This window comes from Schistocerca serialis, chromosome 8, assembly GCF_023864345.2.
Source record: "Schistocerca serialis cubense isolate TAMUIC-IGC-003099 chromosome 8, iqSchSeri2.2, whole genome shotgun sequence".
Taxonomy (NCBI): Eukaryota; Metazoa; Arthropoda; class Insecta; order Orthoptera; family Acrididae; genus Schistocerca; species Schistocerca serialis.
The window spans coordinates 180,036,852-180,062,739 of NC_064645.1; the positions used below are offsets into that span (position 1 = coordinate 180,036,852).

At 42.4% G+C, this 25,888-nt stretch overlaps 1 protein-coding gene across 1 annotated transcript in view; it reads left to right on the forward strand.

The window, feature by feature from the left end:
* LOC126416329 (aminoacylase-1-like) overlaps positions 1-25,888 on the forward strand; it is a 109,977-nt gene that overhangs the window by 53,741 nt on the left and 30,348 nt on the right. Inside the window, exon 4 of the mRNA XM_050083993.1 lies at positions 189-335. Within this exon, the coding sequence (XP_049939950.1) occupies positions 189-335 (147 nt within the window). The remainder of the gene's footprint in view (positions 1-188; positions 336-25,888) is intronic.

The window sequence follows — 25,888 nt, forward strand, 5'->3', positions numbered from 1 at the left end:
CTTCAATATAATGGACACACTGCATTTAAAAAACTAAGTTATTGTCCAGTATGGGTGAAGTGTTGATATGTTACTGCACTCATGATTACGCGTCTACATCAACAGAACTGACTTTAGGCACGCAGGTATGTGTCTTTTTACCTATGAAAATGTTTGTTTCACTATAGAAAAACGTGTCTACATTTCAGACGAGGAGATTGGAGGTGCCGACGGCATGGAGAAATTTACCCAGTCGGAAGACTTTCGTCGTCTGAACATCGGCCTGGAACTGGATGAGAGCATGCCCTGGATGGAGGACGAGTTCATCGTCTTCCACTGCGAGAGGAGCGTATGGCGTGAGTTACGTTACGTTACAAGCTTTTCTGTCATACTTCAGTGGAATATAAAGAATTCAGTCACAGGGAACTTGAGACCGCTAATGTTAATCGTGCAGCACCACTAACGCTTATTCGAACTGCAGTCTCAAACGTTCTCATAAGATTCTCATCCCGTAATGGAGCAGTTACACAGTCACAACACATTAATGGATAAAAATTGAAAAACATTACTACCAAACTTACAGGTCAAAATTTCGGCGTCATAAACAACGAATTGACACTGAGGCGTTTTGTAAAAATGCAAATTCAGCCCACAGACAACGAAGAGGTTACAGTCAAACATTTCTGTGTAACTGTTGTGTGAAGTGTTACAAGCAGACTATACGCATGGCAAAAGACAAAATTTCTCTACATATCACAATCTCCTAGAGCAAAGATGAGAACGAGGTCTAGAAGTGTAAACTGCCAGTAGAAACCCATTTACCCAAAAAACTGAGACTTTTTATTTCACTCGATGTAAAGTCTGTTCTTTATAGAAAAAAAAATGTATGAAAATTTATTGCCGTGAGGCTTAACACAGGTACACAAGAATTAGAATCAGGTGCTCCACAGGCACTGAAAGAATTTATAAAACGCGCGTTAATGTAAGCAGTAAGCAGCTAGCCTCTGTTATAGTCTTGAAGTGCACACCGCTTAGTAAGATGATGCAATTTTATAATATTTCCAGGGTATTAATCTGTCGATAAGTGGCAACGAAAACATTTGAAAAACTTCATAAAACTTGGAAACATATAAAACATACACAATAAAGAAAAGGAAACAGACCATCCCAGGATAACCGACACAAAATGTTTAATAGAGATTAGCTGTATTAGCTATTAACATTACAGACGCCCAACTTGAAAAACCACAGGCACCGAAGGGATTAACTAAGTATCATAAAACACACACTTACAGCAATTAATGCCGAAACAAAAGAACACAGCCAGAGTACCACATAACCTAGTAAACATGTATGTGGGTAAAGTCCACCCCTGGTAGCTGAGTGGTCAGCTCGACGGAATATCATACCTAACTGCCCGGGTTCGATTCCCGGCTGGGTCGGAGATTTTCACCGCTCAGGGACTGGGTGTTGTGTTCTCCTTATCATCATCATTTCATCACCATCGACACGCTAGCCGACGTGGCGTCGACTGGGAAGACTTGCACCAAGCCAACGGTCTACCCGACGGGAGGGCCTAGCCACACGGCATTTCCATTTATGTGGGTAAATGGCCAGCTTCGAAAACTGTAATCACCAAAGAGAGTAACTTTCGATTAAGTAACGTAGTAACTAATGCCGATACCAAAAAGACAATCAGAACAGCGTGAAACACAGTGTACATGTGAGTGGGTGTATATGGAAATACATCTTTATCCCAATTGCAGTTAACAATGAAAGAACCTCAGTTTATAATAACGTGTGTATGTAATCACACCATTCAGACTTTAACACACACACACACACACACTATTTTAACATTCTGTCTGGGGAGATCAAACCATTACAATGGAAAACACAACAAGAGCCAGATAGTACTGCAACAACATCGAAGGAGCAAATGAAGCTTAGCAAGTAAAATAAAAGTATCGAATGTCAGTGTTGCAACGACCATCCACAGGCAGGCAAAAGCCACTCTGTTGGAAAGTGGAAACCATTCTGTTTTAAAATGTATGTCGCCGGATTGAATTTTCTTTGCTGATCCACTCATGATGTGGTGAACGGAGTACAGAACTGCTAGAGTTTTGTGCACAGGTCTCATCCGTATATAAAAAGTCTATCCCTTCAGACTGTGGCATGTACAGGCAGAGGTCTTCTCTGATGCAGTATTCCGAGTGCGTCGCCTCCAGTGGGCTGGAAGGTTGAAGTATCTAACCTGTGTGTCTCAAGCAGACAGAAGACAGAAAAGGTGTCATATATTGACAATATAACGATTGGCACATTGTTACGGTTAAGGCTGCTGGAAGCCATCAAGTGCACTCCAAGATAGGAAATCAGAGACACAATACAGAGCTAAATAGCAACGCCAGAGCCCTGCAAACAGCAGAAACTCTGGGCAGCTCTCTCGGGGGAGAACTTTCACTTCAGAGAATTAACTGGTAACTCCAACCATCGCCTAGACGCTGTTGCAAGGCATCATACTAGAACATGGCCACGAAAATGCATGTCTTAGCAGAGGAAGCAAGTTTGATACTTGCTCCTGAGAACTGCAACGTCATTGAGTTTCCACAGGTCAATGTGCTACCACAGCGGTCCCCATTCACAAAGGGACTGAGGGCAGGGCCAAGTGTTGCTGGCGATAATAGGAATGGCAGTGACGTTTTGCTTTCAGCTAAGCGCTGTTGCTACCAAATTTGGAAGCCGGCCCCTGTGGACGAGCGGTTCTAGGCGCTTCAGTCCGGAACCGTGCTGCTGGGGTCGCAGGTTCGAATTCTGCCTAGGGCATAGATGTGTGTGATGTCCTTAGGTCACTTAGGTTAAAGTCGTTCTAAGTCTAGTGGACTGATGACCTCAGATGCAAAGTCCCATAGTGCTTAGAGCCATTTGAACCATTTGAAATCTGGAATTTGTTAATGTAAAAATCCAGAAACATCCCTACGTACCGACTATTAGAAGGGTAGGAATATAAATGTGATTTGTCAGAACTACTCATCAGATTGGTCAAAGGTTGTTAAGTTGTTGGTGCGATGGCTATAGGAAGGGAGAAACACTGCGCCGCTACGATCCTCTGGAAACCCATGTTTCTCTATTCAAAGGGAGTCTTCAGTCAGATCTTTGGGCCTCCGAATCCATATCACTCATAGCCATCATCGGTAAGCTCCGACATATATGTTTTTCTTACTTGGAGTTCATACTTAACATCCTGTTGGTACTCGCTACTTCTCTATGCGCTCACCCACGTTATTTCAGACACTGGCTTCTGTTGTGCAAGCGGTTGCCTTCTTTGCTTTACTAACCTATAGAATCAGCCTTCAGTGAAGTAGTTAGTCTGATCGCTAACAGTCAGAACCCTGAATTACGTAACTCTCCAACTGCGAAACCCTGTCAAGTTCGAAAATCCGCGCCTCTCATAGGTGCCATGTGACAGTGAGGTGCTGATCGAAGTCATCATCCTGCCTCCACTGGGGATTTGTCTTTCTGCATTTGCTCCTCACCGCTCAGAAACAGCAGACTGACCTTAAACTCTCTGTCTTCTCTCCATCCTGTATCAGGTGTGGGGTGTTTTGACATTGATAGTGGCTTCCCACATACTCAGCCCAATGCCATAGCTGGACTGAGGCTTTGAGACCTATCAGAAGCAGCACTTGCACTCCATTGAAAACAAAGCACGAAGAGCAGAGGAAAGACGCTGAGGTCCGGAGATCGATGCCTGACGAAGGGAGACGCGGCCAGGGCAGCCCTGTCTACACGACTTCACGACAACGAGGGAGTCGCTGGAACAGCAGAGCGATTACGAGACGGAGCTGCGGGTGCGGTTCAGGGAGGACCACCAGGACAACGACACGGCGGCGACAGTGCGACCCAGTAGCGGAGGTCGCACGCCGCCTTCGCACGTTTCATAATGGTTCGAATGGCTCTGAGCACTATGGGACTTAACTGCTGAGGTCATCAGTCTCCTAGAACTTGGAACTAGTTAAACCTAACTAACCTAAGGACATCACACACATTCATGCCCGAGGCAGGATTCGAACCTGCGACCGTAGCGGTCACACGGTTCCAGACTGTAGCGCCTAGAACCGCTCGGCCACCCCGGCCGCCTTCGCAAGTTTCAGCGGCAGCAGCGTCCAGCGAGCAGACGGCAGGTGGCAGTGGGCAAAGGTCCGACACAGCACAGCTGAGGGCAGTGCGACACTTCGGGGGTCGTGCAGTCGCGTCCTGCTCAGCTCAGCTTGATTCGGCTTAGCTCAGGTCACCTCACTTCAGCACAGTAATACACTTAACTTCAAGCAACGATGCCGTCTCATCTTACCCCTGCCCAATGTATCATCAGACAAAGGTAAGTGATGGACTTCATAATCTACCTACGTTTCTTCAGCATCTGAATTCGCTGCATCCGAATATAAACTACACAACAGAAGTAGAAAAAGATGGTACTTTACCTATTATTGATGTTTTGGTACGAATAAAAGCAGATGGAACCTTGGGACGCAGCGTCTACCGCAAGCCAACGCATACAGGTCAGAAGCTGCAGGTCACAAGCTGCCATCGTCCTACGCATGGAGGTAGTGCATTACGTACGTTAGATCATAAAGCACAGGTGGTATCTGATCCTGGAAGCCTGTCGAGTGAACTACAACATTTGAAGACAGTGTTCCGACAAAATGGTTATTCTGAGAGACAGATATGTAATGATACACGCCTTCGTCAACCGGAAAAGTCCGCAATTGCGGAACACTGCTTGAAAACAGGACATCGGATGATTTATGAAAATACGAAAGTTTTATGCCCGGTATCATCTCTCTGGGATTGCGTCATTAAGGAAGCAATACATGTTCGTACAGTCGATAATCTCATCAACAAGGATGAGGGATTTCAACTGAGCACAGTCTGGAACCTTGCATTGGCTGCTCTTAAATCATGACGCGAAAATCTAGATACACTGCTGGCCATTAAAATTGCTACACCACGAAGATGACGTACTACAGACGCGAAATTTAACCGACGGGAAGAAGATGATGTGATATGCAAATGATTAGATTTTCAGAGCATTCACACAAGGTTGGCACCGGTGACGATACCTACAACCTGCTGACATAAGGACAGTTTCCAACCGATTTCTCATACACAAACAGCAGTTGACCGGCGTTGTCTGGTGAGACGTTGTTGTGATGCCTCGTGTAAGGAGGAGAAATGCGTACCATCACGTTTCCGACTTTGATAAAGGTCGGATTGTAGCCTGTCGCGATTGCGGTTTATCGTATCGCGACATTGCCGCTCGCGGTGGTCGAGATCCATTGACTTTTAGCAGAATATGGATTTGGTGCGTTCAGGAGGGTAATACGGAACGCCGTGCTGGATCCCAGTGGCCTCGTATCACTATCAGTCGAGATGACAGGCATTTTATCCGCATGGCTGTAACGGATCGTGTAGCCACGTCTCGATCCCTGGGGCAATAGATGGGGACGTTTGCAAGACAACAACCATCTGCACGGAGAGTTCGACGACGTTTGCAGCAGCATGGACTATCAGCTCGGAGACCATGGCTGCGGTTACCCTTGACGCTGCATCACAGACAGGAGCGCCTGCGATGGTGTACTCATCGACGAACCTGGGTGCACGAATGACAAAACGTCTCTTGTTCTGCTGAATCCATGTTCTGTTTACAGCATCATGATGGTCGCATCCGTGTTTGGCGACGTCGTGATGAACGCACATTGGAAGCGTGTATTCGTCAACACCATACTGGCGTATCACCCGGCGTGATGGTATGGGGTGCCATTGGTTACGCGTCTCGGTCACCTCTTGTTCGCATTGACGGCACTTTGAACAGTGGAAGTTACGTTTCAGATGTGGTACGCCCCGTGGCTCTACCCTTCATTCGATCTCTGCGAAACCCAACATTTGAGCAGGATAATGCACGACCGCATGTTGCAGGTCCTATACGGGCCTTTCTGGATACAGAAAACTTTCGACTGCTGCCCTGGCCAGCACATTCTCCAGACCTCTCACCAACTGATAACGTTTGGTCAATGGTGGCCGAGCAACTGGCTCGTCACAATACGCCAGTCACTACTCTTGATGAACTGTGGTATCGTGTTGAAGCTGCAAGAGCAGCTGTACCTGTACACGGCATCCAAGCTCTGTTTGACTCAATGCCCAGGAGTATGAAGGCCGTTATTACGGCCAGAGGTGATTGTTCTGGGTACTGATTTCTCCGGCTCTATGCACCCAAATTGCGTGAAAATGTAATTACATGTCAGTTCTAGTAAAATATATTTGTCCAAGGAATACCCGTTTATCATCTGCATTTCTTCTTGATGTAGCAGTTTTAATGGCCAGTAGTGTACTTCGATAACAGGCTCGTCAAAACACTGGTCTATTACGGCCGTTGGTGAGTAACGTCTGGCCGCACTGTTGGAAAACGCGGCGTACAGCGCACGCGCAGCAGAGCCGCTCTGCGGTTTTCGGCAGAGGGAGTTTGAATATGGCACCATCTATCTGCAAATCATAGCGCATGCACGATTTCGGCACCTGCGCACTCTTCGCGCGCATGTTCTAGAAACGGGGCGTCGACCTGCTGATACCGTCAGTTGTACCTATCCACCAGCAAGGAACACCACCAAAAGTTGTCGGACAGTAGCTCCGAGGAAATATTGTGGAATCTGCACAACATGGTCCGGCGGCAAACCCGTGATGACTATTTACAACACATCCTCGGGGAAGCTTGAAGAGTCACATTAAATGAATTTATCAGGAATGTGGACATAGTTTTCGAATTAGTACATGATGTAGACCATCCAATATGTTAAAAATCGTAAAAACCTCTTATTCAGGGCCCTCCATAAAATAAACTGCTCAAGGCGACTTGGCTTCAACATGGGAAGAGGCAAGAAATATTCTGTTGGAAAATTTTACATTTTCTGTTACTCTGCTTGTGATATGTTTTCTAGTAGGCAGTCAAAGAGAACATCGATTACTGATTGGTACAGCGAAGTAGATACACTTCAACATTAATTTTGTGAAGGTGTCCTAGGACTGGGTGGGGTCTTCCCATTACTAAGAAAATTAAGGCGAGTAGTTTTCATTTATGGGTGGTACCCGTGGTCTAGGGGTAGCGTCTTTGGTCCCGGGTTCGATCCCCGCCACTGCCTAAATTTTGATAAATAATCAGCATTGGTGGCCGAAGACTTCCGGCATAAGAAGTCAGCCTCATTCTGCCAACGGCCTTGTCAAAGAGGGCGGAGGAGCGGATAGAGGTTCAGGGCACTCTCTTCTCCTAGGGGTGGGAAATTGCCCCTAAAGGCGGAAGAATCAGCAATGATCAACGACATGAGGATGCAGAAGGCAATGGAAACCACTGCATTAAAGACACGTAACGTGTACCCACAGGACATGTGGCCTGTAATGAAGAAGTGTTATGATGATCTCTCCATTGGCAAAAGATTCCGGAATAGTCCCCCATTCGGATCTCCGGGAGGGGACTGCCAAGGGGGAGGTTACCATGAGAAAAAGACTGAATAATCAACGAAAGGATAACGTTCTACGAGTCGGGGCGTGGAATGTCAGAAGCTTGAACGTGGTAGGGAAACTAGAAAATCTGAAAAGGGAAATGCACAGGCTCAATCTAGATATAGTAGGGGTCAGTGAAGTGAAGTGGAAGGAAGACAAGGATTTCTGGTCAGATGAGTATCGGGTAATATATCAACAGCAGCAGAAAATGGTGTAACAGGTGTAGGATTCGTTATGAATAGGAAGGTAGGGCAGAGGGTGTGTTACTGTGAACAGTTCAGTGAGCTGGTTGTTCTAATCAGAATCGACAGCAGACCAACACCGACAACGATAGTTCAGGTATACATGCCGACGTCGCAAGCTGAAGATGAACAGATAGAGAAAGTGTATGAAGATATTGAAAGGGTAATGCAGTATGTAAAGGGGGACGAACACCTAATAGTCATGGGCGACTGGAATGCAGTTGTAGGGGAAGGAGTAGAAGAGAAGGTTACAGGAGAATATGGGCTTGGGACAAGGAATGAAAGAGGAGAAAGACTAACTGAGTTCTGTAACAAGTTTCAGCTAGTAATAGCGAATATCCTGTTCAAGAATCACAAGAGGAGGAGATATACTGGGAAAAGGCCGGGAGATACGGGAAGATTTCAATTAGATTACATCATGGTTAGACAGAGATTCCGAAATCAGATACTGGATTGTAAGGCGTACCCAGGAGCAGATATAGACTCATATCACAATATAGTAGTGATGAAGAGCAGGCTGAAGTTCAAGACATTAGTCAGGAAGAATCAATACGCAAAGAAGTGGGATACGGAAGTACTAAGGAATGAAGAGATATGTTTGAAGTTCTCTAACGCTATAGATACGGCAAAAAGGAATATCGCAGTAGGCAGTACAGTTGAAGAGGAATGGACATCTCTAAAAAGGGCCGTCGCAGAAGTTGGGAAGGAAAACATAGGTGCAGAGAAGGTAGCTGCGAAGAAACCATGGGTAACAGAAAAAATACTTCAGTTGATTGATGAAAGGAGGAAGTACAAACAAGTTCCGGGAAAATCAGGAATACAGAAATACAAGTCGCTGAGGAATGAAATAAATAGGAAGTGCAGGGAAGCTAAGACGAAATGGCTGCAGGAAAAATGTGAAGACATCGAAAAAGATATGATTGTTGGAAGGACAGACTCAGCATACAGGAAAGTCAAAACAACCTTTGGTGACATTAAAAGCAACGGTGGTAACATTAAGAGTGTAACGGGAATTCCCCTGTTAAAGGCAGAGGAGAGAGCAAATAGGTGGAAAGAATACATTGAAAGCATCTATGAGGGTGAAGATTTGTCTGATGTGATAGAAGAAGAAACAGGAGTCGATTTAGAAGGGATAGGGGATCCAGTATTAGAATCGGAATTTAAAAGAGCTTTGGAGGACTTACGGTCAAATAAGGCAGAAGGGATACATAACATTCCATCAGAATTTCTGAAATCATTGGGGCAAGTGGCAACAAAACGACTATTCATGTTGGTGTGTAGAATATATGAGTCTGACGATATACCAACTGACTTTCGGAAAAGCATCATCCACACAATTCCGAAAACGGCAAGAGCTGAAAAGTGCGAGAATTATCGCACAATCAGCTTAACAGCTCATGCATCGAAGCTGCTTACAAGAATAATATACAGAAGAATGGAAAAGAAAATTGAGAATGCGCTAGGTGACGATCAGTTTGGCTTTAGGAAAAGTAAAGGGACGAGAGAGGCAATTCTGACGTTTCGGCTAATAATGGAAGCAAGGCTAAAGAAAAATGAAGACACTTTCATAGGATTTGTCGACCTGGAAAATTGGTTCGACAATATAAAATGGTGCAAGCTGTTCGAGATTCTGAAAAAAGTAGGGGTAAGCTATAGGGAGAGACGGGTCGTATACAATATGTACAACAACCAAGAGGGAATAATAAGAGTGGACGATCAAGAACGAAGTGCTCGTATTAAGAAGGGTGTAAGACAAGGCTGTACCCTTTCGCCCCTACTCTTCAATCTGTACATCGAGGAAGCAATGATGGAAATAAAAGGAAGGTTCAGGAGTGGAATTAAAATACAAGGTGAAAGGATATCAATGATACGATTCGCTGATGAGATTGCTATCCTGAGTGAAAGTGAAGAAGAATTAAATGATCTGCTGAACGGAATGAACAGTCTAATGAGTACACAGTATGGTTTGAGAGTAAATCGGAGAAAGACGAAGGTAATGAGAAGTAGTAGAAATGAGAACAGTGAGAAACTTAACATCAGGATTGATGTCACGAAGTCAATGAAGTTAAGGAATTCTGCTACCTAGGCAGTAAAATAACCAATGACGGACGGAGAAAGGAGGATATCAAAAGCAGACTAGCTGTGGCAAAAGAAGCATTTCTGGCCAAGAGAAGTCTACTAATATCAAATACCGGCCTTAATTTGAGGAAGAAATTTCTGAGGATGTACGTCTGGAGTACAGCATTGTATGGTAGTGAAACATGGACTGTGGGAAAACCGGAACAGAAGAGAATCGAAGCATTTGAGATGTGGTGCTATAGACGAATGTTGAAAATTAGGTGGACTGATAAGGTAAGGAATGAGGAGGTTCTACGCAGAATCGGAGAGGAAAGGAATATGTGGAAACCACTGATAAGGAGAAGGGACAGGATGGTAGGACATCTGCTAAGACATGAGGGAATGTCTTCCATGGTACTAGAGGGAGCTGTAGAGGGCAAAAACTGTAGAGGAAGACAGAGATTGGAATACGTCAAGCAAATAATTGAGGACGTAGGTTGCAAGTGCTACTCTGAGATGAAAAGGTTAGCACAGGAAAGGAATTCGTGGCGGGCCGCATCAAACCAGTCAGTAGAGTGATGACCAAAAAAAAAAAAAGTTTTCATTCAGGGCATCTATGATCAATGCGTATAGACAACTGTGCATGCAAGGGGCAAAAACATCGCCATCACTGAGGCTGTTGAGGTCGCTTTGATGGACGAGTCGGCAATTAAATCGAACAAGGCAAAAGGATTTGGTGATACACGACATCAATGTTAGGTGGGGGAAGTCACCCTAATTGTTTCTCACATGTAAGTGGAGTGCACAAGATTAAGGATTACAGAAGTAATGTTAAGTGTAAAACTTGTGGTAAATCTGGGCATTTAACGCAAGAAAAGAATTTGCAAAGTAGGATCGCCTCAAGCATGTCGAGAGTCAGAGGCTCCAAAGACAGTCAGGTCCGAAAGTTAAAGTTTATTGGAACATAGAAGTCCTCGTAAGAAAGCAAAGCCAGTTCTGTGCTTCGCATGTCACAGGCCAGGGCACATAGCTAGGAGCTCACTGAAAATTCAGGGTATTCTGTGAAAAATAACAAACAGAGAAACTAAAGAAAAGCATAAGATAACAGTCGCCTTGTGCTGAATTGGGAAATGTATTCAAAGTCGAGTGTGAAAGTAGAAATGAGTTTGTAGAATTGAATTGCCCACAGAGTACTGCTTCTACATAATGGATCACAAAACCAGCTCGAGAATAGACCTGAAGAAAGTACTAAGATTAAAGGTATCACAAGTTCAGCCATAAATACGTATGGTACGGTAGTTTTACATCTTGGAATAGATCAAGAATCAAGAATAAAATGTGGGTTTCACCTGGTACGAGGAGAACTGGATTCTCCCTACGCCAGTTTAGTTGGTAGAGACTTCTTAACGAAGCAAGGTGTAGTAGTTGATTACGCCAAAGGAAACCAGTCGATCGGCGGTACGCCCATTAAGCAGCATGCAGAGATAGAAGCACAATGCGCAAGTACACAGGGGCAGGGACTTAGAAAGTAGAGATGTGTAGATCCAAGATTATAAAGGAGTCGGGTCCAGATCTGCATCCAGCTCTGCAGACATGCTTGCAGGATCCGTGTCCACTGGACTAAAGCTGGTCAGACACAGCGTATCTATGCAGTGAATGTTCTCTGACCCAAGATTGCTGTTGTGTTACACAGGAGTTATATACTATGCGGCCAATAACATATTAACACATAGTACTGAGTTTTTTAAAAGAATAAGAGGATGTTAACTGTGATAAAATTATGTTTTATTACCAGAAAATTACACTTTGATCTATTATAAAATCAGTCATCAGTTAGTATACATGTCACCCAAATTCCATTAGTATTTTTATATTTATTTCTACAATACTAAATTCTTTGTTAACCATTCTTATTTAAAAAACAGTTTTATTCAATCAATATGTTTAAATAATTGCGGTATTAGCTATGTAAGAAATTACGTATCGATTCAGCAATGTTTCCTGTAAACATATATAAACACGTCCACAAGCACGTATAACTTAATTATTTTAAATTGTGGGCAAGAAATATTATTTGGGACAATTTTTCATGTTTCATTCTGCTCTGTCGCTCATTAATTATTTGGCCCATCTCGAAAAAAAAAAAAAAACCCTCACATGGCAGAGAGGTGGCAGTGATACACAGCCGTTTCAGCATTATTTTATGGTGTTGTGGTTAAATATGTTTTCACTGTTTCCATCATACGGTATCTTGAGTCCTATGAAGTAATTCTTCAATAGTATATTTATGTATTTCTATGGCGCTCGGTACAGCAGGATTTTGTGGTGCAATCAAATTCTTTACTTGTTGACCAGATTTTCCAAAAATCAACGGTTGACATTCAAGTTGAACTGAGACTCTTCATTGTTTTTACTAATATTTTGATGGTTTTTGTCAGTATTTAACTTAAGTCTAGCACATATCTGCTTGAGGTCACCTACTGTTTTTTTTCTATGCTTCTAGGCGCTAGACCATGAGACCTGATCCTTGGATCTAGAAACGTCACATGAGCAATTAAATCTTCTGTTTAAGCCTCACCAGGTCTTCCATTTATCTCACAGTTAACAGTCTGGCATAGTTCTTCAATGCCGTATTTATTTTGTTCTGTTCAGTATTCACTTCAATTTGTCAAGCATGACACAAACTTAAATGGGTATTGTTGAAAAGGAAACATGTTTTTCTGAGCAAAGAGACTCTGTAATAACAAAAAAATGTGTAAAACTGCTTTGCATTTTGAAATAATTTCGTGAGTTTTCACTGGCAAGAGTAGTTATTGTAGCAGTGTGCACTGAATGAAATCTACTAATCACATCTCACGTGGAGTTCCAACGAATTATTTAGTCCTGTTTCAGTTTCATTATCGGAGAGTTTTACTACCCTGTAATCTATATAACGCATATTAACTTCGCTTAAAATATTCGACAGCACTCTTTACTTTCATTATAACTGATTTTAATCTCTTCCTGTTGCAGACCACTATTTGCTGCCAGATTTAAGGAGCACCTCACTTGTCTCCTCCCTTCGATTGTCATAGCCCTTAACATGTTGCTAGCATTATCTGTGACTATGACAGTAACATTATTTCATATACTCCATTCAGGTACAATATCTCGGATCGTTTTTGCTATATTGTCAGCTGTGCGCTGGCTTTGATGGTGAATACAGTGCAGCAGGTCATTTTTCGACGTTGTGGTTTCATCGAGGAAGTGTGCTGTGATGGCGTAGAAGTGGTTTTGATTATTATGAGATGTCCATCCATTAGCAGTTAAACACACATCTTTTCCTTGCATAGCCGGCCGAAGCGACCGAGCGGTTAAAGGCGCACGACCGCGACGGTCGCAGGTTCGAATCCTGCCTCGGGCATGGATGTGTGTGATGTCCTTAGGTTAGTTAGGTTTAAGTAGTTCTAAGTTCTAGGGGACTTATGACCACAGCAGTTGAGTCCCATAGTGCTCAGAGCCATTTTTTTTTCCTTGCATAAATTAATTTCGAAATTCTTCCTTTAGTTCATTGTGGATGGCAGGCAATAAACCACAAGAAACTGTTTTTCTTGTTCTTATGTTATATGCTGGATAAAGTAAATTAAGCAGTTTTCGGAATTCAGGATATTCTACAATTTTAAATGAGTGGTATCCTTTTACAATCATTTTTAGTAATTGATTATCAATTTGCTTGGAACGATGAATTGGCAGGAGTCTTGTATTAGTTGTATAATTTGTAATTAAATTTGATTTCGGTGTTTGATATACTGCTTGGGTTCTTGAGATACTCTAATTCAGGGCTGCAAGACTGCTGAAGTAGATGGTAAAACGTCTACTGAATTGGATGATATAGATTTAGATGCAGAATTGGGGTTAGTATTGTTAGAATTGGTACTGATAATTGTATATCCTTCACTGTTTCTTCTTCCTCTTCATATGCCGAACGAGATTTCCCGTTCCAGTTCTTGGATTGTAAACAAGATTTAGAGAACAGTATCTACATTTAGCTTTATTTTCTTGGCTTGCAAAATGATTCCCCACTTCACTGTTCTTGGGCTGTGGCATAATAAACCTAAAACAACAAAAACATCTAGCCAGCATGCGCACATACACATTAGGCAAGTGTGACTAAAAGCCTTAATTAGTTATCAGTCATTAGATCAGTGGACAAAGATTAATGTCCATAACATCATTTGCAGTGGTCAAAATTGACTTGCAACGTTTACCTGACAGAGAGGAGTGGAAGAAACTTGTAAAAATAAGACAATAAAAAATATCATAAAAATTGAAAACTTGGATTGTCCATTCCTATTTAACACATAAAGATGTCCACAGCTTAAAACCATATCATAAAATACACCAAAACCGGGCAATTAAAAGTTACAATCTACTTTCAATTACACCATCAATAAGCTGGCGAGACAGAGGGACTGACACATTTATTGGTAGGATATTGTAAACAGAGGTTAACAAACATGGGAATAAGCGACCAAGAATATACCGCTATAGAGCAGGCCTTAGAATGGCATGTCAAAAAGATCCAGAATTCTCGAGGTCAAACTGGACAGTTAAGCAGAAATGAGACACGTAAGAAGCGAGATGTCTTAAATATTGTGGGTGAAACCAATAAAATATTAAACTTCCTGGCAGATTAAATCTGTGTGCTGGACCAAGACTCGAACTCGGGACCTTTGCCTTTCGCGGGCAAGTGCTCTACCAACTGAGCTACCGAAGCACGACTCACGCCCCGTCCTCACAACTTTACTTCTGCCAGTATCTCGTCTCGTGTGAGTCGTGCTTGGGTAGCTCAGTTGGTAGAGCACCTGCCCGCGAAAGGAAAAGGTCCCGAGTTCGAGTCTCGGTCCGGCACACAGTTTTAATCTGCCAGGATTCCGCTGCAGAGTGAAAATCTCATTCTAATAAAACATTGTTTGGGGCATTTGATGAACAGGATGCGTTCTATTTCGAATGAAAGATTGATTTAATAGAAAAAGAACAGAGGCAATTTTTAAGTTGACCAACGTAGAAGAAACGGAAGTAAAAGCAGCTTTGTCGAGATTCAACCATATAGTAGTTAGCCTTCCATGTAACGAGGAAATGATTGTTAAAAGGATGGAAAAGCTCCATAGGTACATGAATGAATACGCTAATAGTACTGATCAAAAGATACAGCTGTGATTAAAACTGTTAATGAGCAGTTAATACAATTGCCATAGGTTTGCACTGAGGTGGAAGGGGAATATGAGATGTTACTTTCTGCCACAGTAACTGCTCAGAAAGGAATCCGGGAACCTCATATAAGTAATCCAGTGCCAATAGTTAGGTACTTGCAATTAATTCGGGATGATATTGAAGACGAGAAGTTCCATTTGCTGCCACAGAAGACACGGTGTCTGTTATTACTCACAATTGATGATGTGTTTGTCTCTGGCCATATACTAAGTTATGTACTGAATGTGCCTTTAGTAGAAAACGAACTGTTTAACCTGCACAGAGTATTATCCCTACCGTCCGAAGTTGATGGAATTCAAGGTTCACTTATGTACATACAGCTAGAAAAATATTATTTGTTATTTGATGAATCCAAGAGGCGTTAAGCAAAAGTGAGGAACGAGGAACTGTTGTGCAAAGAGACGAATCGCGTTCGCACATTTATAAAAAAAAACTTTGTTTGAATGTCCACATATGATCACCAAATATGTGAAGTAAGGATCTTACTAGCTCAAGGGAAATTCCCAAGGACTGTATCAAGAGGTTTGCGAAACTACATGATAGTAGCTGGACTCCATTGAATTAAGACTGATGGGTACACGTTGCTCCAAAAGAGGAAGGCTTAACAATTTTGAGTAATGATAACAAGTCAATACATGTACTGATCAAAGGTGCAGGGTGACTAACATTTTATGGGCAATGTAAAGGGTATGGAATAGAGGTGTTCATACTGTCCGAAGAAATCATAAGAATTAATGTGAGTAGTGAAAACATAGTCCCAGCTTTCAAAATGGAGACTGACTGCTGTATCATAAATAAGGAAGAAAGGAACATTTTTGAGCAACAGTTAGACATGACGCTGGATCATGTAATATAACGTTTAGATGACGTTAAAATAGCAGGTCATAAAATAATAGAAACAGAAGAGGAAATAGCTTTACAACAGCAGCATAGTTTGTCAAAAATAACGTGGTGTCATTATTCGTTCTGGTCTTTCCTAGGAGTTGTAATACTTACCATAATATTTATATGTTGTTCGTGCAGTTACTGCAAATGCTTTAGAGATTACTTAAAGCATATGTGGAAAGGCCTGGTGATGAGTGTTGTGGCAGAGTGTGTGTGAGGACGACCGTAGTAAACACAAGTGAAGAGTCGGAAATGACACGCATTCGTTGTAGACGTCCTCTTCTAAATAGTGAAGATCGTGATGAAAGCTCCCTTACGTTTGAACACAACGAAGAAAGAATCGCTTTACCTATACCTCATACAAGCAGACATCAAAGATAGTGCTAGTCACTGCAAAACTCTCGTTGTACGTAAGAAAGTACTGTTGTGAAGCACATAATAAACTGTAAACAAGAATTTTGTAATATTGTGTGTTTTCTTTTAGATTTATTACTGTAATGATGATACATAATGTGCTGTATTGATATGTTTATTTGTAAGTAATGCGAAGACAAATAAATATGAACGTGTATATGTAACGTAAAAAAATAGAGAAAAATATTGTATGTTTGTATCTGTAAAGTTAAAAAGGAAAACATTAATCAGCCAATGATTTACGTTTATTTTCTACGTAATGTACGTCTTCATGGAAAATGAAAAACTGTTTTACAATGATGCTTGCATGCATCTGTATTTACGTTTACATAAGAGCAGTGAAAAATGAAACAGTGTTTTATGTTGACTTTTACAAGTATGAGACAGTGAAGGATACAAACTTTACAAAGAGAAAAATGTAAAGAAAGCTAGAGTCATTAACCAAGAACGTCTGTAATGTCATTTCTAGAGGTAAGATGTTTTAACTACAACAGAAGCCATCTTATACATTTGTTGCCAAATAATTGCCAACAGATTTCTCCCATGGGGGAGTTGTTACACATTGATGACTTAATAACTTGTACTTTGTTACGCTGAAGGCTGTTGGGAGCCATCAAGGGCACGTCAAGATAGGAAATCAGCGACACATGCAGAGTGTAGGGACGATTGGTAGGATTTAGGTTACCGGAGCTAAACAGTAACACTAGAGCCCTGCAAATTACAGACGGTCTGGACTGTCCCAGGGCAGAAGTTTCATTCCAGAGTATTAACTGGTAACTCCGTCCACCGCTTAGACGCTGCTGTAAGGAGTCACAGTAGAAGGTGGTCACGCAAAGGCAGGTCCTAGCAGAGGTAGCAAGATTGATACTTGCTCCTGAGAATTGCAACGGCAGTGGGTTTACACAGGTCCGTGTGCTAACACAGCAGTCCGCACTCACAAAGGGACTGAGAGCGGGGCCAAGTGACGTGAAGTACTGTCGTAGTTGGCCCTCATAAGAGTGGAAGTGACGTTTAGCTTTCAGCTGAAAGCTTGAAAGTTATTTGCTCTGACTCGATCGTTTGTTCGCTAATGAGCATTAAAATGTTTGCCTGCTTTTCTACTCACAACTGAATGTACTGTCCTATGTTATGGGAAGATTGAACTGGAACTAATATTTCAGACAGCGTCTCTCAGAGCACATTTACATTAAGGCAAAACTAAATGGCGTGCACTGTGCGGGAAATTAAATCAAAACTGGTACTCAAAAACCACTACCACAGCTAAACTGTGCACTTCCCAAAACAACTGAAAGACTAAAATTACGAAGCTATCCTGTGAAACACGCACTGTTTCCTGGCTCATCAAAAATTTGAATTGCAAAGAAAATGCTTAGAATTTGGGTAATGGAAACCTGAGATGAGACACGAAAGAAACAACAAAATACGGAAAGAATCTCTCCTAAAAATTACAGCACATTCAGCAGCAGCACAGTAAGGAGCAATCGCACCAGCTACAATATTCAAAAGTAAAACTAAACTGCGGAGAGGAAGTTTGGGATGACTTCCTCATACTAAAAATCTTCTTCATTGAAATGAAAATACTAATCCGTTCATTATAGAGACAATGCTTAATTTAGAACTATACAAAACTCACAGAATACCAGAAAATTTAATTTATTTACAAAAATCTTAGAAGGCAATACTACTACGTTTATGCAAATTGAAATTAATTAAACAGAAATGACCTGAACAGAGGTGGGGAGGTGGACTCTTATGTTGCTAGAATTGCTAATGTTATCAGCACATGGAAGCAAAAATTATTACTTTATAAACGTAACCATAACGCAAATTCATTTTCTCTGTCCTATAAATGCTGTGTCCGTAAGTCCTTCCATCACATTAATAATTCCTAACAAATTTTTTTCAGTAAAATCCTCCTCTAATATGCACTACGTTAAAAGTTCTGCCAGCTTATTCCACTTCCAATACTCGACAACTCTCCACTTTACAGCTAAGTCAAAATACATAAGTTCAGGAATACTACTGTCACTGCGGTCAATCGACTGTTCCACAGTTCGACCATACTACTGCATCGCTCTCATAACACGTTTCCACTCATTATGAAACTATCCGCAAATTAACATCCAGTCCACTCACAAATGTCCACCTTTCACGCTGTTTCTGCCAAACTTGTAGTTTGTTGGTGTAAGGTCCAGGACCATCCCTACTTAACGAGTAGTAAAAAGGTATCAATCTAAACGTGTTGGCCAGAGACGTCCTGGAGGTGCAGAGGGACTGGTCAGACTGGCCAAAACTTGTTAAGTGCCAGTGTGTTGGTGGGTCGTCTGTAGGAAGGGAGAAATAGTGCGGTGCTACGGTCTTCTAAATACTCATGTTTCTGTATTCAGAGGGCTTTCTCAATCAGGTCGTTGGGACACCGATCCCATGTCGCCCGTGGCCAGCGTCGATAAGCTCCTGCAGACTCGAACTCGGAGTCTTGATTCGTGCTTGGGTAGCTCAGCTGGTAGAGCTGAAAGGCAACAGGTCTCGAGTTCGAGTCTCGGTCCGATGTACAGTTTTAACCTGCCAAGAGGTTTCATACCATCGCACAATCCGCTGCAGAGTGAAAAATATCATTCTGGAAGCTCTTATATGTCCGTTTCTCTCAGATGGTGTGTTGCTTGCATGCCTGTACTTAATATGCTGCTAGTGTTCGCTACTTCTGTTAGCACTCACCCCCATGGATTTAGACACTGACTTCTGTTGGGCAACCAGTTACTTCCTTTGCTTTACTAATGTTTAAAATCAGCCTTCAGTGAAGTAGTTATCTGATCGCTAGTAAATAGTGTTAATCAGACCCCTGTATTCCTTAAGTCTCCAGCTGCGAGCATTCTGTTGGATCCGATAATCCGCGCCTCTCGTAGGCGCTCTGTGACACTGGTTGCCGCTGATACAAGCCACCACCTGCCTTCACTGGGATTTTGTCTTCCAGCACTCGCTTGTCATCACTCAGATATTGCAGACTGTACTCAAACCTCCTGTTGTCCCTGTATTCTGTGTTACGACATGACAAAGGCTATTAAGTTTCACAAGCAATTCAAAGAAAAACATTGCTACGTCTCCATCAGAGCGTTTAAATCGCGATTACCAGCAATTTTGCGGCTAGCGAGACTTTAGGCCACTAAGTGAGGAACACACATTGAGGTGAGGCTGCACAGGCGGCCCCCTAATTAATTCATTTGGGGAATTGCGTGTACTCTAGCATAAAGTGACAGCACTCGTTACTATGTTAAACGTACAAAAATACAATGAAGGTAAGATTTACGTCGACAGTAAGTTCACGCGGCGATGAACATGAGAGGTGGTATGCCACTCTCTCACTTAAAAACTTGAAAAACTGAACACAGATCAATCGAGAAAACAGGAAGAAGTTGTGTGAAACTATGAAAAAAATAAGCAAAATATACAAACTGAGTAGTCCATGCGCAACATAAGGAGGGGCAGACCTCACGAGCGCCGTGGTCGAGTGATTAGCGTGAGCAGACGCGGAACGGAAGGTCTTTGGTTCTAATCTTCCCTCGGGTGAAAAGTTTAACTTTTTATTTTCAAACAATTATCAAAGTTCAAGCACTCACACGTAATCAACTTCGCTCTCCAAAATTCCAGGACATGTTCAGATTTGCTTGGATATATGCAGGATTTAACGGTCTACACACGGAAAAATTTGAAAACGTTAAAAGGGAAAACTGCGCGACTGTGAAACTGTTGCATTCATTTGTTGCAGTTTATGAGACAAATTCTTGTTTTCATCACTTTGTTGGGAGTGATTATCACATCCACAAGAAAACCTACATCGGGCAAGGTAGAAGAATCTTTCTACCCATTCGCCAAGTGTACATGCTAGGTGGGTCGACAACATATTCCTGTCATGTGACGCACATGCCGTCACCAGTGTCGTATAGAATATATCAGACGTGTTTTCCTGTGGAGGAATCGGTTGACCTATGACCTTGCGATCAAATGTTTTCGGTTCCCATTGGAGAGGCACGTCCTTTCGTCTACTAATCGCACGGTTTTGCGGTGCGGTCGCAAAACACAGACACTAAACTTATTACAGTGAACATAGACGCTAATGAACGGACGGGCAGATCAAAACTTTGCTTCACTCGAGGGAGGAGTTGAACCAAGGACCTCTCGCTCCGCAGCTACTCACGCTAACCACGGGACCACGGCCCTCTGGAGCTGAATATATCCATGATGTTGCATATCTTGCCCATGGACTACTCAGTTTGTATATTTTGCTTATTTTTTCACAGTTCCACACAACTTCTTCCTGGTTTCTCAATTGATCTGTGTTCAGTTTTTCAAGGCCTATCCACTGTGACAACTTATAGCTAAATCTGAGGGGGGTGCGATGGGGAGGTTCCCTTGTGAGTAACACTCGTATTTTAGGTCATGATCTCGGTTTTCCCCACTACTAAATTTCATACACATGGTTTATGACTATTTTACATGAGGAAATGGTAGAAAAAATGTTTGAATAAAGGCATGTGTAACCTGTAGAGAACTTGTATCCGAGAGGCAGTAGTTGAGACAACAGAGAACAGGGGGGAGATGAAATGGGGACCATAAATGTTGAGTGCAGCGCCCAGACTGTGTGAGTGATTCTGGGAAGAAACACTCAGTGGAACGTACCTGCAGAGGGACTTCTTCCTCTTAGGGTCAGCCAAATGGGGAACCAGTTAGCAAAACATTTTACCTGGGCCAGGCAGCAGTCCATCATGAAGGCAGCCAGTTAATGGGAATTTGGTGGGGGAAGCCGTTTATGAGAGACTGCTGTAAACTGAGCCTTTGTGCAAACGGTGGGAAGATCGTAAGACTCCATGCATTCTCATGTTAGAAGCTGGTATGATATGGACAGAGCACGTGCAGGTGTTTAATGGAGGCTAGTCTGAGACTCATCTGACGTCACAGGGTCGCGAGGTTCTTTCAGCGAGCATCGAAAACATACATTTCATGCGCACGACTCTCTGGGAAGCTTAACAACCGTTTTTCAGAAACTGGAAATGGTTGACCTCGAAAGAGTAGATCTTTCCATACATGATCCACTTTGGTCCCATCTAGGTAGATGTTTTTTGCCAAAACATGGACATGCTTACCATCGGAACGACGCCTCTTTGGTCTAAAATCTTCTTTTTCGACAACAGAAATTAGGAGTTTCTGTTTGGCTCCTCTCAGGATATGCAAAGTGGAGGCTTGCTCCCCCAGTGTGAGAACTCTGGTACTGGTCTCGAATGGCTACCAGGCAAACAGCTCAGTCAAGAGGAGAGATTCAGTGAGTAGAGGATGGTGTGACTAGTTTGTGCAATGTGCGGGCGGTTTTGTTTTTGCTAATACGTCTTCCGTACCGAGGCTTGGTGCAAAGTGGTTGTGGTTGTTTGATTCTTCACCTTCTGGTCCTCCCCCGATGGAGTACCTCAGGTCTTTCCCTAGTGAATGAGACTTGTGGTCTGTACCTTGTGGTGGGCTAAGAGACAGTGGTAGTTTCCAACTATACATATAGTGGAACTGCGCATCATCTCGGACATATCGTGTGTCACAAGGGTGAACTTAGTTATCCTGAGTCGGCCAAAGTTTGACAATTCCACCACGCATTGACGTGCCTGCAAGTCAAATTGGATTGAACAGAACAGAGAACGGGTGCGCCTCGCACTGGAATCTGCCGAGATTTCAAGGCTCTGTTAACGAAGTTTCCCGAGTTCTCATAATCAGAACGTCTGGCCGTGTAGTTTGGAAATTTTCGTGGATACGTCAGAACATTACAGCTGTTGCAGGGCACTGCTTCTCGCACACAGCGCACCGTTTTGTGCTGCTGCCTGAATGAAGGTGAAAGGGTAAAATACTGCTACATCGGCGCGGGGTTGTTAAATTATATTCACAGTTTCCCGTTCTCAGGTGAACCATTGTTTCTGGTTTACTTGGTCATAGTTGACTTCATTTGAACGTGGTTGAGCCTCACAGTGGATTCGCGTAAACAAGGTTAGATCGCTTTGTAAAACGGATCAATTCAGGGAAGAATTTGTATAGCTTCCACCCCAAAATATGCTTTGCCAGTCAAACACCATTCCTTTTCTGATTTGTGTTTATCGTTGTAGTTGTTGTTACAAAAGGATTAATAAAATTTGTCATTATTTCGGAAACTTAAATACGCCACTGTTCTCGTCCATACTCCCTCAACGATTCACAATCTTCATTTTGTTATGATGATACATAGATACACGAGGAATTTAATGTTCAATCTTATTAAATTAATTAATCTAGTTATTGATCTGAATTCTGAAAATGACCACAGGCATACGCAACGAAAGTCCCATTAGTAAATTCACTGATTCATATATAAAAATTAAGGGTGTAGCTCACTATTTGAAGGTTATTGAGAACATAATACTTTTATTTACGCAAATATAGTAACATTTAGCAACACTCATACATATACAGGGTGTTACAAAAAGGTACTGCCAAATTTTCAGGAAACATTCCTCACACACAAAGAAAGAAAGTATGTTATGTGGACATGTGTCCGGAAACGCTTACTTTTTTGTTAGAGCTCATTTTATTACTTCTCTTCAAATCACATGAATCATGGAATGAAAACACACAGCAACAGAACGTACCAGCGTGACTTCAAACACTTTGTTACAGGAAATGTTCAAAATGTCCTCCGTTGGCGAGGATACATGCATCCACCCTCCGTCTCATGGAATCCCTGATGCGCTGATGCAGCCCTGGAGAATAGCCAACTGCACGAAGAATTGCTTCGTCCATTGCAGGTGTCCTCGTCGTTCTAGGTCTTCCCCAGTCACGAGTCATAGGCTGGAATTTTCCGTGCTCCTTAAGACGCCGATCAATTGCTTCCAACATCTTCCTGTCGGGACACCTTCGTTCTGGAAATCTGTCTCGATACAAACGGACCGCGCCACGGCTATTGCCCCGTGCTAATCCATACATCAAATGGGCATCTGCCAACTCCGCATTTGTAAACATTGCACTGACTGCAAAACCACGTTCGTGATGAACACTAACCTGTTGATGCTACGTACTGATGCGCTTGATGCTAGTACTGTAGAGCAATGAGTCGCATGTCAACACAAGCACCGAAGTCAACATTACCTTCCTTCAATTGGGCCAACTGGCGGGAATCGAGGAAGTACAGTAGATACTGACGAAAGTAAAATGAGCTCTAACATGGAAATTAATCGTCTCCAGACACATGTCCACGTAACATCTTTTCTTTATTTGTGTGTGAGGAATGTTTCCTAGAAGTTTGGCCGTACCTTTTTGTAACACCCTGTATTTATGATTAAAGCAGGTTACGACTTGCAAACGGTTCATTTGCTCCTTAGATTTCTATCAGCCTTAAATGCAATTACGTAAAAGCACTTGCCTACCAATGTTTTTTCATGAAACTTGTTAGCCCTCGCCTACTATTCTGAAAATTTATTCTCTCTATCTCAGTGTTTATCCCGTCGTAAGAGATCCGCTTCTCTTATGATGTAGCAAATTTGTTTTAACGTTGTGGCCAGACGCCCTTTCTGTCACCACATTTGTCACATAAGCGATGGACATCGTGTACACCCTCCAACCGTGAATCGTGTAAATTTTATTTTATATGTTACAGTATGTTAAGGGTTTCTGTGTAGTGTTTTCTGAGATAACAATTTGTCTAAATATGCGCGGAAAACCGCATACAGTCACACTCACGCTGACTGTTGTACAAGACCAACAGTCGTTGATCTGCAGCTCAGATTCTACATGGTGTCGAAACTTCGTGGCACATTAAAACTGTGTGCCGGACCGAGACTCGAACTCTGGACCTTTGCCTTTCGCGGACAAGTGCTCTACCGTCTGAGCGATCCATATTCACAGCTTTAAATTCCGCCATTATCTCATCTCATTCCTATCTGGTCTCGTTCACGTTCCTGTCCCGATGGATACGTCTCCTTTAATTTTCATGAACATCTTCACAAAATATAAAATAACGTCACTTAAAATTATACTTCACAGCAAGGTAGCAGAATATGTACTGAAAACAGTCGTAACTGCATTAATCATTGTCTTGCTTCTGTCTTGGGAGCACTGTCAGACTGTACAATGTCTTAGAGGCCAATGAAAAAAGCAAATAATCCTAATAAACATAGTTCTGGGAACCAATGATTTCCGCGATAAGATATACACGCAACCGTAACTTCATTACCTGCAACAGGACTACTGCTATAATGCTTCTTGTCGTGAAAGGATAGCTATATAGTGTATGCACAATGGTGCACCAGAACACTTTCAAGTTGCTGTTCGGGAATACATAGCAAGGATGTTCAACAAGTTAGTGGGTCGTGGATCGTCACTACTACAGCCTCTATTGGCTATTGATATTTAATAGCTTTGCGGTACTCCAGCTCTCTTAATAGCGCCGATAAACTACCGGAACGCTTTGTGGTTGGCTGTCAACGCATTCGGAACGCATCTGGGACTTTAAGCGTTTGCGGGCATTAGTGGAGGAGACGTGCTGAGCCTGCCTTTACATGACGGTGGTAATGTGGAACACTTGTCGTAACGCGTTTGTCCTCAAGTGCATGTCTGCCTTTGGATCCTCGGGGACTGTTATAAGATGTTCATGTACTCACTCGTAATACAAAGTATTCGGGGAACCATAGGTTTTCGAAACTATTTTTTGCTCAAATGGCTCTCAGAACTATGGGACTTAGCATCTGAGGTCATCAGTCTCCTAGAGCTTAGAACTACCCAAGGAGAGCCGGAATGATGAAAATGACAAAATTAACGTTTTTTGGTTTTTTCATTATAAAATTATTTGGAGTTTTCTAAATAAAACAAATCAAGTTTCACCCTTCTAAGTGAATTGTAAGTGTGTTTTTTATCGCTGCAAAGTTGACACCGCGTAAACGGTTGCAGCGACTTGGTGTGTCACCTCTGACCGCGCCGCTCGCTGGTTGCAAGCGGGATATCTTTGCGGAATTAGAAAGTGTTTTGTTTTCCAATGTTGTATGGCTTTATCTCTGTGACAAGTGACTGTTGATATCGGAAAACATAAACGCTACAACGTGTGTGTTGACTTGTGGAGTTTGCTTTGCGTTCTTTAGCAGTTCAATTTTGCGTATTTGACGAATTTTGCTCGTAACTGTTTTACGTATTTGGTTTGTGGATATCAATATTCCCCGTTTCAGCAATCGAGTGTTTAAGAAAAGGCACAATGAGTGGAAGAAGAAATTTTTTGTTGTTTCGAAGGGAGATGCTGCTCAGACTGCTTCACCGACTACTCCAAAAGAATGTGATAGAACTTCTTCCATCGAGAAACTATTTTACAGTAAAGAAAAATTTGAAAACTATGAAATTGACAGTAACTATGTGAATGAAATAAATAACATTTCCGTGCTCTCTAATATTTTGAAACATAACGTATTAAGCCAAGTTAGCAAAGGAAGGGGACTGGAATTGCAGATACATTCACACATTGG